The following is a 14,948-nucleotide window of genomic DNA, read 5'->3' as shown; positions in this document are numbered from 1 at the left end:
GGGTGGATTCTCACATCTGGCTCCCTGCATGGGGCCTGCTTCTCCCTCTGCCTATGTCTCTGCCTCTCTCTCTCTGTGTCTCTCATGAATAAATAAATCTTAAAAAAAAAAAAAAAAGGAATAAACGGATGTGTGCAAAAGCATGACTAAATCTCAAAGGCATGATGCTAAAAGAAGCAGGACGCAAAAGCTACCTGCTAGAGGATTCCACTAATGCGAAATTCTAGGAGCGACAAACTAATCCTCAATGACCAAAAGCAGGTCAGTGGTTGCCTGGGCCTGAGGGTGGAGAGAGGGATAGAATGCAAAGGAGCACCAGGATATTTGGGGATGGTTGGGAATATTGTGGATCTTAATTGTGGTGGTTTTCACTAATTATTCATCTGTTGATTTTATCCAATTGCCTGCTTTAAAGGATGCAGTTTATTATATGCAAATTATACCTTAATAAAATTCACTGTCTCCCCCTTCCCCCCCTCAAATAAAGCAGATTGGGGGAGGGAGTCGAACAGGCCTAGAAATATTGTTGAGGAGAGACAAAGCTGTCATCACCCTGTGCCTGCCAGCCTCTGTCCTGTTACTGAGTCTAGAATGCAAGTCCAAGCCCAAGGCAGGGCTAGTGTGAGCACAACCCCCAAGCCAGGCTCTTTTGAAAAAGATAGAAGGGGAGAGGGCTCAAAAAACGGGTGGATGGAGCAATGAAGAAAGGGAGAGAAAGGTGGGAGGAGGGCCCCAGAGGGTGCCATCCAGGTGCTTTTCCTCTTTTTTTTTTTTTTTTTAAGATTTTATTCATCAATACGTGAGAGAGGCAGAGATATAGGCAGAAGGAGAAGCAGGCTCCCTGTGGGGAGCTGGATACAGACTTGATCCCAGGATCACAACCTGAGCCAAAGGCAGATGATCAACCACTTAGCCACCCAGGTACCCCTCCTTCTGCTCTTACGTAATCTTCACCAGTGGCCTTTGGGTGAGGCATAACAGAGCCATTGTCATGAGACTCCATAGTGCTTATACAAGGCGACATAGCCGGCAGGTAGCAGAAGCAAGATCTCAACCAGGGGAACAACCTCTTCTAGCCAGGCAGCTCTGTGGCTGGAGCTCAGTTCATTCATTCTGCAAATATTTATTGAATGCTTACCCTGTGCTGGGCCCCATGCTGTGCTCTGGGCTTACAGTGGTGAAAAGGACAGACGTGGCTCCCTCATGGGAGTGCGCATCCCAGTGGGGACTGGGTCTGGGAGCCCCTGTCCACACTCATGAGACTTGAAATGGTTCCAGACTATTAATATCACCCAGATCAGCATCTTAGGCAAATTAGTGATATGTACCCAGCAACTTTTAAAAATGAAGTAGAAAAAAAAAGCAGAAATACTGTTCTGTGGAACTTGGCCGAGTTATGGATTTCCTCATATGTATACATTGTGTAATAGCATATGCAATATATTAGATGCGTGTGTGTATCTCCTTAAATAGGCATCCTTCATTATCCAAATCTAATCCATTTCCCAAAAGCATTAAATAGAAAATTTGAGGATAAACAACTATTTTAAGTGGGGAAAATAATGCATTCCCAGCTCCTTCCAAAAATCCCAACCAATATCCCCAAATAACATTAAAACTCTTCAACACTAAAAAAAAAAAAAAAAAAAAACTCTTCAACACTTTTATAACCACCCACCAAGGATTTTGGCATAATAGAAAGCATTGAAAACGCCAATTACTTCATTATTCAACACTTAATGAACTCATTAGTGGTTATGTTTGTGTGCAATACACAACAATTTTGCACAGAACCCGATATGAATGATTTCCCCTCCACGCTGCAATGATCATGAGATGGAACTAAACAAACCAAAAAAAAAAAAAAAAGATGCTGAAGATACTCAAGATATCATCTAGAATTGTGGACTCAGATTGGTGGTGCCTCCAGGCACCTGGCAGTCTACATAGAGCCCTGGGAAGGGCGAGATAATGATCAGTAATGTGCAACATGTCTCAGCAATGTACAGGACAGGATCTAGAGCAGGTGAGCCGCAATTGGTGTCACCCACATCCTGGACTCAAACAGGACTTAGAAGAGGTCATACAGCGTATTTTTATGAAACAGCAAATTCTGGGTTTAAAAGGGGGGAGGGGCAGCCCAGGTGGCTCAGCAGTTTAGCGCCGCCTTCTGCCCAGGGCATGATCCCGGAGACCCAGGTTCGAGTCCCACGTTGGGCTCCCTGCAAGGAGCCTGCTTCTCCCTCTGCCTGTGTCTCCGCTTCTGTCTCTCATGAATAAAAGAAAATAAATGGAACATTCGCTAGTTCGTGAAGTTTCCCTGTGCTCCTTCCCGGGGAAACTTCCCAGTTTCCCTAAGCCCCCACCCCCCCAGGTCATCTGTTTGGATTTCTCACTATAAACCAGTTTTGCCCATTCCAGACCATCATATAAATGGAACTGTACAGCATGAGCAGTTTCCAGCAACTTTCACTCAAAATATTATCTGTGGGATGCATCCAGATTGAAAGATCAGATTTTTTTTTTTTTTTTTTTTCCTGAATGGCCATCCATCACAGGAAGGATATATCATCCATCCTGATATATCAATTGACTCATTTCCAAATTTTGGCAATTTGTGGGAAGTGCAGCTATAGACATTTGTGTAGCGGGCTTTGGGTGAGCAGTTTTCTTTTCTTTGGTAAGTGGGACTCTTGAAGCTGTTTAGTAAGTGTAACTATGGTAACTTGATAAAAAACTGCCCAGGGACTTCCCAAAGGGTCTGGACCGTTAAGTATTCCCATCAGCGGTGCATGGGGCTCTGTTCCGCTGCTTGGCTTCCCCGGCCACGCTTTTGTACTTCCTTTTTGCCACTCCAACAGATGGGCGCAGGGCTATCTCATCATGGATTTTTCCCAATGGTGTTTTGGATGAACATTTTATCTCAATGCAGTCCTATTTATCATGTTTGTTTTTTCTGTGTAGCTCATGCTGTTTGTCTTAAAAACATCTGATGAGATATACTTGACAATTTTATTGCTCAAAAATGTCCTTTGGAGTGACAGCAGTCTTTGTCCTTGCGCCTCCACCCCCACCCCAACAGGGTCCCCTGGAGTGTTTGTTACTGTAGAGGGAACAGAGGTCCTGGGGACAGGGTGGGATTACCGTAGAGTCACCAGACACACACACACATACACACACACACACACACACACACTCAGCCACAAAAATGACCAGCAAAGAAGCCAGCTACCCATTGGAATATCCTTTCCCTCAAAGAGGGCAGAAATCCACGTGGTGACCTGTGCCCTGTGCCCTGTAATAATGTCCAGAAGGACATTACTACACTATTTCTCCATCTTTGTTTCCTAGCCTTGGGTGGGAATGGGAATTGAGAACTGGGGAAGATTCGGTGAGAGACACACACATACACATATACCCCAGCACTGAGGCCTCCCAGATCTGATGTTGGTGGAGGGGGCAGGGGGAGAGGCTGGAGCCTCTGGATGTCCTGAGTGTGCAGCAGGGCCTCCAGAGCCCCAGTTTGTGATCGCAATATCCAGAGTGCCCCAATCAGGGTAGGGAAAGTCCCTGTGGGGTTTACATAACTGATTCCTTCTCGCAGGGGTCCGCATCCCCAGCAGGTCTTGGACACTGTTTGAGGAGGGGGTTCCCCTCTTCAGTGGGGACAGGCAGTGGAGACAGGGGTGTCTCACTCTTCACTTGGATCAGCTCTGGCACCGAGCTCCGCAATTCTGTGCGATCCACATAGTTTTGTAGGAGTCCTGCACCAAAGGCATCACCTTCCACGTTGAGGACAGTACAGGACCGGTCTCTGAAGGGGCAGGAGTGACAGGGAAGTGAGTGGGAGGGGAGAAGGTAGTGTCCAATCCCCCACTTCTCCCCCCACAAAACTAGGAGTCCCCATTGCATCTTCCTTCATGGGACGTTGTTCTACTCCTAGACTCAGCTTATCCCTCCATCCTTCCAGGATGCCAGATAACCCTTCTTCTTAGAATCTCAAAGATGGGGATGTCTGGTGGCTCAGTGGTTGAGCGTCTGCCTTTGGCTCAGGTCATGATCCCAGGGTCCTGGGATCGAGACCTGCATCAGGCTTCCCAGAGGGAGCCTGCTTCTCCATCTGCCTATGTCTCTGCCTCTGTCTCATGAATAAAAATAAATAAATAAAATCTTAAAAAAATAAAAACAACACCTCAAAGATCTTTTCACCCAGAATCCAATGAGCCTCCTACCTCTCTTCTTTCCCATGGAATCCCAAAGTATCCCATTATACTCTCTCTTTCTCAGAACCCCAAAGATTTTCTGCTCCAACCTCCCAGGAACCCAAACAATTCTTCCAATAAGACAGAAAATTTGCTTCTCCTGGAACATCAAAAAGTCACTCCACCCTTTTCTTGGGGACTCAGAAGACCTATCCCACTTCTCCTCTTCCCCTCGAAATACTTTCTCACTCGGGCCTTTCTCTTTATAATACAAGATCTCTTTTTGCTTTCTCCTTATAATTTGTGTGTGCCATTTGAGAAAATTGAGCTATAGGGCACATACCATAAAATTCACCCTTTAAAAGTATACAATCCAGAGGCACCTGGGTGGCTCAGTCAGTTGAGCGTCCAACTCTTGATTTCGGCTCAGGTCATGATCTCAGGGTTGTTAGATCGAGCCTGCCTTGGGCTCTGTGCTGGGCGTGGAGCCCGCTTACAATTCTCTCGCCCTCTCCCTCTTCTCCTCCCCCTCCACTCCCCTCCACCCCAGTGGTTTTTAGTATATTCAGAGTTGTACGACCATCACTGCTATTTAATTCCAGGATGTTTTCATCACTCTAAAAACACTCCCACACCCACCAAGCAGTTATCTCCCATTCCCTCCTCTCCAGCCCCTGGCAACTGCTAATCTACTGTCTGTCGATTTGCCTATTCTGGGCATCACATAAAAATGGATTCATATGATATGTGGTCTTTTGTGTCCACATTCTTTCACTTAGCATGAGGCTTTCAAGGGCTCACCATGTGGTAGCGTCTATATATGTGTCTGTGCTTCATTTCACTTTATGGCTGAATAATATTCCATTGTTCTGGATATATGATATTTTATGTATCCATTCATCAGTTGATGGACATTGGGTTGTTTCTACCTTTTTGCTATCACGAATAACACCACTAAGAATGTTCATGTACAAGTTTTTGTGAATATGTTTTCAACTCTCTTGGCATTATACCTAGGAGTGATGTGGCTGAGAAACAGTAACTCTTGTTTTAAACTTGTGAGACCAAACTTTTCCAATCGTTAATGCTCTTAATAGCACAACGGTGATTGCCAACAATGACAGCATTAACTGCTTACCAGGGGCTCTTATAATGGAGTTACATGTTTATGTCATCTGATCCTCAAGGAGAGGCTAGTCCCTCCCCTTTACAGATGGAGAAACTGAGATAAGAGAGATGAAGTACTCAAGCAGGGTCATACGGGCTAGCAGAGGTGGCCCTGGGATTTGAACACAAGCAGCCTGGCCTCCTCCTAAGAGTCTACTCTTCACCTCTAGGGCACACTCTCTCTGGGATTTTTCTTAGATTAAAAAAAAAAAAAAAAGAGAGAGACCCCCCCAAGATCCCTTCCTTCCCTCTGACTAGAAGGATCAAGATATCACCCCTTCTTCCTCTCCTCTTCTGACTCCCTCTCAATGACCCTCTTGCTCAATCCCCTTTTCCCAGGGATACCATTAGGCTCCCAAAGCCCCAGACCCACACTTACACTAGCCAATCCACAGCCAGGATCAAGGAGATGTCCTGAACGGGCAGACTGACTGCCTCCAGGATGATGGCCAGAGTGAGGACCCCTCCAGCGGGAATGCCGGCGGCACCCACACTGGACGCCGTGGCGGTGACCCTGGGGAAAGCGAGGGGAGGTCAGGGTCAGAAGCCTTGGTAGCTAGCGGGAGAAGCTGTCACGGGAGCCCGGCGTGCACTCTCAGGAGAGGGGGTCAGACGGGCCGGGGGTCCCTGTGGCCGCCGCACCCACACTCACAGGATGGTGATGATCTTCACAAAGTCCAGGGATCGCTGGTTGAGCTGTGCAATGAACACTGCGGCCACACACTGGAAGAGCGCCGCACCATCCATGTTGACGGTGGCACCGATGGGTAGGATGAAGCGGCTGATGTGCTTGGCGACACCATTCCTCTCCTCCACGCACTTCATCATCAGAGGCAGCGTGGCAGAGCTGGGGCGGGAGGGGGGTGTGGTGTCAGCGCAGCCCCACCCCCATGAAGCCCCGCCCAGCCCACACCCACAGGCCAATCAATGCATGCCCAGGCCCCGCCCACTATCACAAACCCCGCCCCGTGCCGAAGCCCCGCCCAACCACACCCACTGGCTCCACCCACAGCTCTCCCCAGCTCTCCATGCCCTTCTCCTCCCAGAGCCAGGGGCACCCAGGGTCCTGCAGAATGCCTGCATTCCATAATTTATGAGTCTTGGGCCCCTTGGGAGAGTACAGACTGCTGTCCTTCAAAATACACACAAAAATCCCAACCTAATTTCTACAATGCCTAGGAGCTCACTGACCCACACCCCCTCCCTGCTCTACCAATAATGGACCTCCACCAGTAACAGGCTTCTATGGGATGCTGCTGTGCGGGAGGGCCGGGTTCTGAGGACACAGGTGGACAAAATACCTAGAAGAGGGTGGAAAGGGCTCCCAGAGGTTGGGTCCAGGGAGCGCTAGACCACTACCCCCCGCTCCCCCAAGGCCAGGCCTTGTCGGGGAGGAGAAATTCTCAGGAAGGGAAGAAGAAATCTCTAACCCAGTGGTTTTCTAATGGGAGAGGTGGGGGGATGTTGCTGGACCTTATCAGAAACTCACAAAAGTATGGCCTCTGTATCCAGATCCAGTGTCCCCAAACACAACATTTCAAGGGTCTACAGATATCTGATGCCCACTTCAGGCCCCTTGGTTTAAAAATCCTGGACTAGTCTGCCCCAAGGCCATACCTAGAAGAGGTGCCGAAGGCAGTGGCCAGCGCTGTCATGATGCCCCACAGAAAGCGGTAGGGGTTTTTGCGGGTGAAGAGGAAGTAGATGAGGGGCAGCACGAGGAGCCCATGGATGGCATGGCCCAGCAGGCAGCACAGGATGTATTTGCCGAGACTAGCGAAGAGCATCCCCACATCCTCCATCTCCACAATCTTGCCAGCCACCAGGAACAAGATGCCCACAGGGGCATACCTAATTGCAGGAGACAGATTACAGCCTCTGACCATGTGCCATCCGGGAGGACCAGGCTTTGTGCTCAGTACACAGCCTGATCACAGCCTCCCTCGAGGGCAGGAAACACCCAGACCAGTGTGTGCTGAAGCTCTGGCACATTCCCTGCCACCGTCTCAGCTCTTTCCCCTTGAAAATAGTACAGCAGGGATAAAAGAAGCCTGGAGGCTTCTATCGCCATTTGTCAGATTTGGACTTAACACCTGACCTCCAGGGGCACCTAGGTGGCTCAGTGATTGAGTGTCTGCCTTCAGCTCAGGTCATGATCCTGGGATCGAGTCCCGCATCAGGTTCCCCGCAGAGAGCCTGCTTTTCCCTTTGCCTATGTCTCTGCCTCTCATGAATAAATAAATAAAATCTTAAAAAAAACAAAACAAAATAACCTGACCTCCATGAGTGAGTCATTTACATTTCCCGGGTTTGTTTGTTAAAGCAGCTAGGATGATTTAAACCAATACAATCTCTCACCACATCATGAGAAATGAAGTCTGTGGCTCATGTCTTAATAACAGCCCACAGATATGAAGCATTTATGATGGGCCGAGTGAGCCCTTGAACATGAATGAATCTTTACCACAGTCCCACAAAAGCTCCTCTGTAGCTATAGTTGAATTAAAATCTAATAGGTCTGTAAAACAGGGACTTTAAGGCTACTGGCTTCATAGGAATGTTGGAGGAAATGAAGTGCCAGGTAAAGTGACTTGAAAGCTCTTTGTACACAATAAGTGATTTATAAACTTCTGCTGGAATTATTATCACCCTTTCCTGGAGTAAAGCTCCCAGGGGTGCTCATGTCTCCCAGCTAGGGGGCCTCCCCAGACTGCCTCTCGGTTTGATCATGATGGCTGTCTCCCAAATCCCTTCATCTCTTTGGGTAACAGAAGAAAGGGCCCATTTCCCAGCCACCTGTGCAGCTAGTTTTGGCCAAATGCCCAAGCTCTGGCCAGTGGGTTGTGCCTAGAAGTTATACAAGTGACATACTTGATAAATATTAGCTGATACTATTTATTATAGGCATGCTATAGGTCAGGTGGTGTCCCAAGAACTTTACACTCATTTGTGGCTGGTACTATCAGTCCCATTTTCCAGGTAGGGAAACCAAGGCAGACTGAGATAAGTAACTTGTTCTAGGGCACACAAGTGGGAAGAGGCAAGGGGCCTGCTCTTAACCACTACCCTGACTCTCTGGCAGAGTGCACTCAATTCTGCACAGAAGTTTCTTAGATGTCAGTGACACCAGAACTGGGATGGGGAGGGGGGATAGGATTGGTCAAAAACGCAGCAAACCTGGCATCTCTCTGACTTCCCACCTTCTAGAACTATGGTAGGTCCTGAGAATCAGCATGGGATGATGTGAAGAGGAGGCTGGGAAAGAGCAGGGTGGAAGCCAGAGGTCTGTGTGTGTGTGTGTATGTCCCCGTTATCTGAGGTTTAACAAAACTCTTAATGATAATCAGCTAACATTAAGTAAATGCTCAGGAGGTGCTAAGCATTTAAAACACTTTCTTTACAAGTGCTTTACCTAGACCTCCTATTACTCATGTCATCTTCATGATAACTCAGATGTTTGATCACATGCAAATTTCTTCAATGGAAAAAAAAATAATAATAAAAAATTTTTTTTCTTCAATGGAGATGCATTTGTTAAGCTGTGGCCAAAGCTCAGCTGGCTTCTTGTTACCTTCTAAGAGGACTGAGAGGGGATCCCTGGGTGGCTCAGCAGTTGAGCATCTGCCTTCAGCTCAGGGCATGATCCTGGAGTCCCAGGATCAAGTCCCATGTCGGGCTCCTGCATGGAGCCTGCTTCTCCCTCTGCCTGGGTCTCTCTCTCTCTCTCTCTCTTTCTGTCTCTCATTAATAAATAAATAAAATCTTAAAAAAAAAAAGAGGATTGAGAAGGTGCTCAATTGGTCTCTGTTCCCCTGTAATACAGCACTGTCCTAGCCTCATCTTCTAATGAAGAAACTGAGGCACAGACAGGGTAGGTCACTTGCTCAAAGTCACACAGCTGGCAATGGGCAACGCTTGGTGTGAATCTAGGCCGTGTGGCTCTGAGGAACAGATGGAGGGTTGTCCTATCCCACATCCTACTGCTCCCCCGCACCCCTCCCACCACCTACCACATGATCCAGGAGACCAGCACCATGGTGGCATCATTAAAGGAGTTGAAGAAGCGGATGAGCAGCTCTCCCTCAGGCCCCAGCTTCCGCAGGGCCACACCAAGGACAATGGCAAATACCACCAGGCCCAGAATGTTCATACTCTCCACCTCCTCCCCAATGGGCACCTTTGGGCAAGGAACAGAGTGGGAAGGAAGGGAGGATGCTCAGTCAACTCGCACAGTCTCTAAGGGTCTGTCTGGGGCCTTGCTGGGACCCTACGCAGACAAGACAGCTCCTGGAGCTCATTTGTCTCTTCCTCCAAAGGCTCTCAGTCTGGGTCCAGGAGAAATAGACCTGTCACCAGAGGCCAGCCAGAGTGACTGGAGAATGGGGAAACCCAGGGGAGTGTGGGAACTGAGGGCGAATGCCAGCTTCGGGGAAGGGGCCAGGAGGAAGGAGTCGGGGAGGGCTTTGCGGAGGAAGAGGCCGAGAGATCTAGAGAACAAGAGGACTGACCAGGTAAAGACAGGTGGCAGAAGGTTCAGGAGAAGGGAAACAATGTGCATCAGTCTGGAAATGAGAGAGCCTTGGGCACTCAAGGGACAGAGAGAAATCCACTGTGGCTGGGATAGGCCAGCCAGAGCTAAAACACGAGGCTGGGTGGGCAGCTGGGCAGAAGCTTGACATCGCAAGGTCTCATGGATTGGAGCAAGGAGCCTGGGCCTTCTTCTGAGGGCCGTGGGGAGCATAAAGGGGCCCTGGGTAGGGGGCGAGACAGGGTCAGGTTTGTGCTTTGGAAAGAATACATTGTGCCAGGTTGAGGGTAGGTGGGTGAGAGGGAGCTGCGGGGGGAAGGTAACTGGACAGGGGGCAGGGGCAGGTGGGGTGGGAGCAGAAGAAAAGCCTGGACCAGGGAGCAGGGGGCAAAACAGAGAAACCAGAAACCAGGCGGTGGCTACTGAGAGTATAAAATAGGTACCACCAAGTGTCAGAAGCCCCAGGGAGCAAACCCAGGCTGGGGTGGGAACAGAATGGAAAAACCCCAAATGGGCCAATGGATGGGGCCCCACCCCCGTTCCCCTGCTCTCACCTTCACCATGGTTCCGTTGATCCATCTGTGTTCGTAGGTGGTACTGTACTGTAGGTGGGGGTGGACAAGAGTCAGTATCAATTGCCACCAAGGCTCCCCCACTCCATCCTGGCACTAACAGTGCTCAAAGCCGGCCCTAAGCACCCCCCAAATACAACCAATCACCTTGCATCCTGCCTGCAACCCTGCTGAGGTAGGATGTTCATACCATATGCCTGTTTTCCAGAGGCGGAAACTGAGGCTCAGAGAGGAAAAGGCACTTGCCCAGGATCACAAAGCCTGAATTAGAACCCGGATGGGGCTCAGAAACCATAGTCTCCTTTCTCAATTAGGGGCATGGATGGTTTCAGAGGCTACCCTAGAACCCTATAATCCCATTCATAAATGCAGGGGCACATCTGCTTTTCCAGGCACCACCCAAAAGCAGGTGCCTAGGGGCTGCCAGGGGCTGTGTCCCTCCCTGCCCGCCCCCACCCCTCGGGACATACCCCCAAGGACTCACTGAGCGGAAGGCTGCGGACACCAGGTTGGAGGGGAAGATATTTCTGTAGAGACAGACAGGGAGGGGGGCATGTTATTAAAAACCACAGGGGGGAGTTGGGGTGTGTGTGTGAGGGACTGAATTGGCCTCTTGGGATGGAAGCAAACTTGGGAGGCCCCATTGGCACCCAAATGTGGTCCCCACCTATACCTCAGGCCAGGTGTGTTCAGGTAGACCTGAGCCCTGACCTGCACACTTTTCCAGGAGGTAGAGAGGCTGGCATGCTAGGCCCAAGGGATTGTGGATTGAAGGTGAGGAATGCTGGCCTCCCAAGGCAGGCTGGGGCAGTCACCGGGGCCTCAGCTCCACCCCAGGGAGCAAACTTAATACCCAGAGCATCTTGCATCAGCCACTTCCTCCTGCAGGGCTGAGAAACCCTTTGGCCCTGGGGGCCTTGGGGCCGGTCTGAGTGGGTCAGAGGGTTTGGGGAAGGTCTGGGTGCCTCCGAAAGAGGTAGAGAGAGAGACAAGGGATGGCTGTGTGTGTCATGAATGTGTATCTGTGCAGCAGCACACATTAAACCCCACTGAGCCGGTCAGGGAGCTGAACAACAGCCTCTTGTGTCTCAACAGCCTCTTGTGTCTGAGTGGGATGAAAGTTACAGCAAATGGGTGTGTAGTCTCCCCTGTGGTACGTGACATAAATCCACTCACTTATTTTTATTTTGTATTTTTTAAATAGGCTCCACGCCCAGCTTGGAGCCCAGAGCAGGGCTTGAACTCACAACCCTGAGATCGAGACCTGACAGATCAACACCAAGGCAGGCGCCCCTAAATCCACCCATTTAATCCTCCTGACAACACCCTTTCCTCCCCATTTTCTAGAAAAGAGAACCAAGGCACAAAAAGGGAAAGAAACTTGCCCAGCCAGGAGATAGCCAAGCTGGGATTTGAACCCAGCCAGCTGTCTGCGTGGTTCTAACCACGCCGTGTTCTGGTGTCCTCCCTCCCTAGTGATGTGGTGAACAACTGTGTTGTGGGCCTGTATACAGTTTCTCAAGCATTGGTATCCGGTTGGGGGTGCAGGTTCGTGTTCAGATATGTGGGACAGAGTTGGGTATGTTCGTGGTCTTGAGCATGAATGTTTAGGCAACTCTCGCTGCACTGGTGTAGTTATTGGCATCAGTGAGTGGCTGTGTAAAGGGATGTTAGTATACCGCGTGCGTGTGTGTGTGTGTGTGTGTGTGTGTGTGTGAGAGAGAGAGAGAGAGAGAGAGAGGTCCCATCTGTGGCTGAGTGTCTGAGTGCCTGTGTCCAGCTGTGTGTCAACTGGCTATAAAGTTGTGTGGCTCTGAGATGTTCCAGCTAAGTCTCCGAGGAGCTGGCCCAGTGTGCGTGTTACTTCTATTTTGGCACAAGGGGAAGCCTGTGCACATAAACAGCCTCCCAGTGGGTGTGTCCATTGGCCAGTAGGCCTATACCCACCCAGGCCCGGCAGCGCTGGATCAGAACCCAGCTAATCTCCCCCAGCCAACAGGCACCCACCCACTGCAGCTTCTGGACACCAAGCCCTCCCCGAGGGCTCTCATCTCAGCATCTCCGCGGGCACAGATACCCCAGACGGCTGGGAGAACCCAGTTCCGTGACTCATCATTTCCTCTCCCCACTTCCAGGAAGTCCCCTACCAACCTGGAGGCATTGAATCAGCAGGTCCCAAAGGCCAGGCCATGTAAACCCAGGGGTCTACCCTCCTCAAAATGGGGGGTGGGGGTGTGTGCCATTCTTGGGCAGAGAGCAAAGATCAGAAGAAAAGGAGTCTGCTCCTTTTTTAACTGGCCCCCTTCTGTGCAGCCTAGAGGGGTTGGGGGCGGATGGAGGGAAAGCCCAGACAGGAGGAAATGGAATGGAAAGTCCTTGGAGGTGGTAGAGTTTAGCAGGAACATATAAAAGGGAAGCTGCCAGGGCCCCGCTGAACTGGGCGGGGATGGGAGGCTGAGAAAAGAACCTCGTTAAGACAGGGTGACACGTAGCCTGGGGAGCACTGGGGCTGGGAAATGGGGCCTGTGGAGGTCACCCAGATCTCCTCAGGTCCCCCAGGGGCTCCTTACACAAGGGAACCAAGCCCTCTGACCCTGGATCCAGAACCACCATCCTGAGGCCCTTAACAGCCCCCAAATCCCCTTCCAAGCGCCCTCCCTCCCCCACTCATCCTCTGTCCTCACAGCAGACCCTCTTATGTCCCCTCCCTGCCCCCAAACTCCCCAAGCATAAGACTTCTTGGCCTCTCACCCTCTTTAGGGTACCCACTCATGTCCCCAGGCGCCCACATTAGAAGGCTCCTTCCCCAGGGCTCTGTCCTCACGCGCTGGACTCTGACAAAGGGCCACCATCAGCATCCCTCACCATCCGATCCGGTCTCTCTCAGGCCCTGGGGATGCCCTCCCGCCCTCCCTAACACGTGTCCCCTCCCCACGTGGCTGAGGCACCCCCTTTCCTCCCGCCAACCACCATCCCCGACTCCACCGGGCGGGGAGGGGGCTCTGACCTCACGAGATCCAGGAACGAATCGAGGACTTCCTTGCCGGGGGCCTCTTCCACGCCGCCCGTGGCGGCGGCCGAGGCGTTGATGGCGGCGAAGGCGGCGCCGGGCTGTAGGGCCAGCGCCAAGACCACGCCGAGCGCAGACGCCAGCAGCGTGGTGACCAGGAAAAAGAGCAGCGCCCAGGCGCCCAGGCGGCCGAGCGCGCTCGAGTCCAGGCTGGCGGCGCCCCCGATCAGGCTACACACCACCAGCGGCAAGATGATCATCTTCAGCAGGCGCAGCAGCAGCTCCCCGGGGAAGGCGAAGGCTGCCAGGCGCGCGGGACCCAGAGCGAGCGCACCGCCGGCCCCCGACACCCCCATACCCAGCGCCACGCCGGCCACCACGGCCACCACCGTCAGCAGCACCAGCAGGTTGGCGCGAAGGCAGCGGCGCACCCGGTCCCGGGAGCCGCAGCGGCCGCCTCGGGTCGCGCCAGGGTCCTCCAGGGGGGCCAACGTCGGGGCACCGTTCGCGGTGGGCTCAGCCGCCGCGAGCCCCTTGGGGTCTCCCCGGGGCGGATCGGCCACCATGATGAGCGCCCCGGGGCTCCTGAGCGCCTGGAAGCGGGGCGCGCGCTCGGGGCTCCTTCCCGGCGCGCGGACGTGCGTTCCTTAGAACCGAGAGTTTTGTAACGGCCTGGAGCCTGGAACTCTGGAGGGTTCCCGGGAGCCGGGAGTTCACGCGCCTTGGTTCCTGGAGAGTCTGAGATCCCAGCCCTTCCAGATTGCGCCCGGCGCCCGGAATCTGGAGCCCCTGGGTTCCTCGGCCCTAGGGATGGGAAAGCAGGAGTTTATCAGGCTGGGACCTGGGGTCCTCGGCTCTGAGGGCTCAAGGCGTGCAAGCGGCAGGGGTCCTCAGGAAGCCAGGTCCTGGTAGCGCAGATCCGGGGGGCGAGGGATCTCGGGGTGCCGGGGTCCTGGAAACGGAGGCTGAATCGGGGGGGCGGGAGACGGAGCTCCGGGAAGAGGAGAGCCGGGCTCTTGAGTCCGGGACGGAGGGGAGATCCAGGCCCCCGGGCGCGCGCGGAAGGCGGCGACGGGGGAGCCCGGGATGGATTAAGAGCCGCGGGTCCGGGGGAAGCTCGCGGGCGCGCCGCGTGGCTCTGAGCCCGCCTGGCGGAAGCTGCCGGGATTAGGGGCAGGGGCGAGGCTTGAGAAGGCGGGGAGCGGACCACGGGCGCCCATTGGCGGAGGCGCGCCCGGAGCCCTCCCGCGAGCGAGAGGTGGGGCTGAGGCCAGAGCCCGGCCCGGTCACCCGTAGAAGGGCCGACTCGCAGTCGGCTACCTCGGGAGCCCCCGGCGCCGAGGGGCGGGGGCGGGGGCGGGGGCGGGGCCCGCTGGGGGCGGGGCGTTGACGGGCCGCGCTTTTTTTCCTTCCCGCCGAAGGAATCCGGACGTGAGTGGGAGCCGGTAACCCACGGCGGTTCTTGACCG

The 14,948-nt window shown here is 52.7% G+C and overlaps 1 protein-coding gene across 3 annotated transcripts; it reads right to left on the bottom strand.

The window, feature by feature from the left end:
- Positions 1 to 2,998: 2,998 nt before the first annotated feature.
- Positions 2,999 to 14,654, bottom strand: SLC1A5 (solute carrier family 1 member 5). Of its 3 annotated transcripts, none has more exons than XM_025424550.3 (8): positions 13,477 to 14,654; positions 10,954 to 10,996; positions 10,452 to 10,499; positions 9,380 to 9,546; positions 6,987 to 7,220; positions 6,022 to 6,216; positions 5,749 to 5,883; positions 2,999 to 3,814 (listed from the first exon to the last, which is right to left on the bottom strand). In XM_025424550.3, exons 1-8 carry the CDS (start codon positions 14,043 to 14,045, stop codon positions 3,580 to 3,582), a joined length of 1,626 nt encoding a protein of 541 aa, XP_025280335.1. In that variant the 5' UTR covers positions 14,046 to 14,654; the 3' UTR covers positions 2,999 to 3,579. The 3 variants fall into 3 exon arrangements, with proteins under 3 accessions (XP_025280335.1, XP_025280338.1, XP_025280336.1); XM_025424553.3 differs by having other exon boundaries at positions 10,940 to 10,996; positions 13,477 to 13,710; XM_025424551.3 differs by lacking the exon at positions 13,477 to 14,654 and adding an exon at positions 13,221 to 13,318.
- Between the last annotated feature and the right edge of the window lie 294 nt (positions 14,655 to 14,948).

The sequence above is a fragment of the Canis lupus genome, chromosome 1 (assembly GCF_003254725.2).
Source record: "Canis lupus dingo isolate Sandy chromosome 1, ASM325472v2, whole genome shotgun sequence".
NCBI lineage: Eukaryota > Metazoa > Chordata > Mammalia > Carnivora > Canidae > Canis > Canis lupus.
This window is presented reverse-complemented; position numbering and strand designations above follow the sequence as displayed.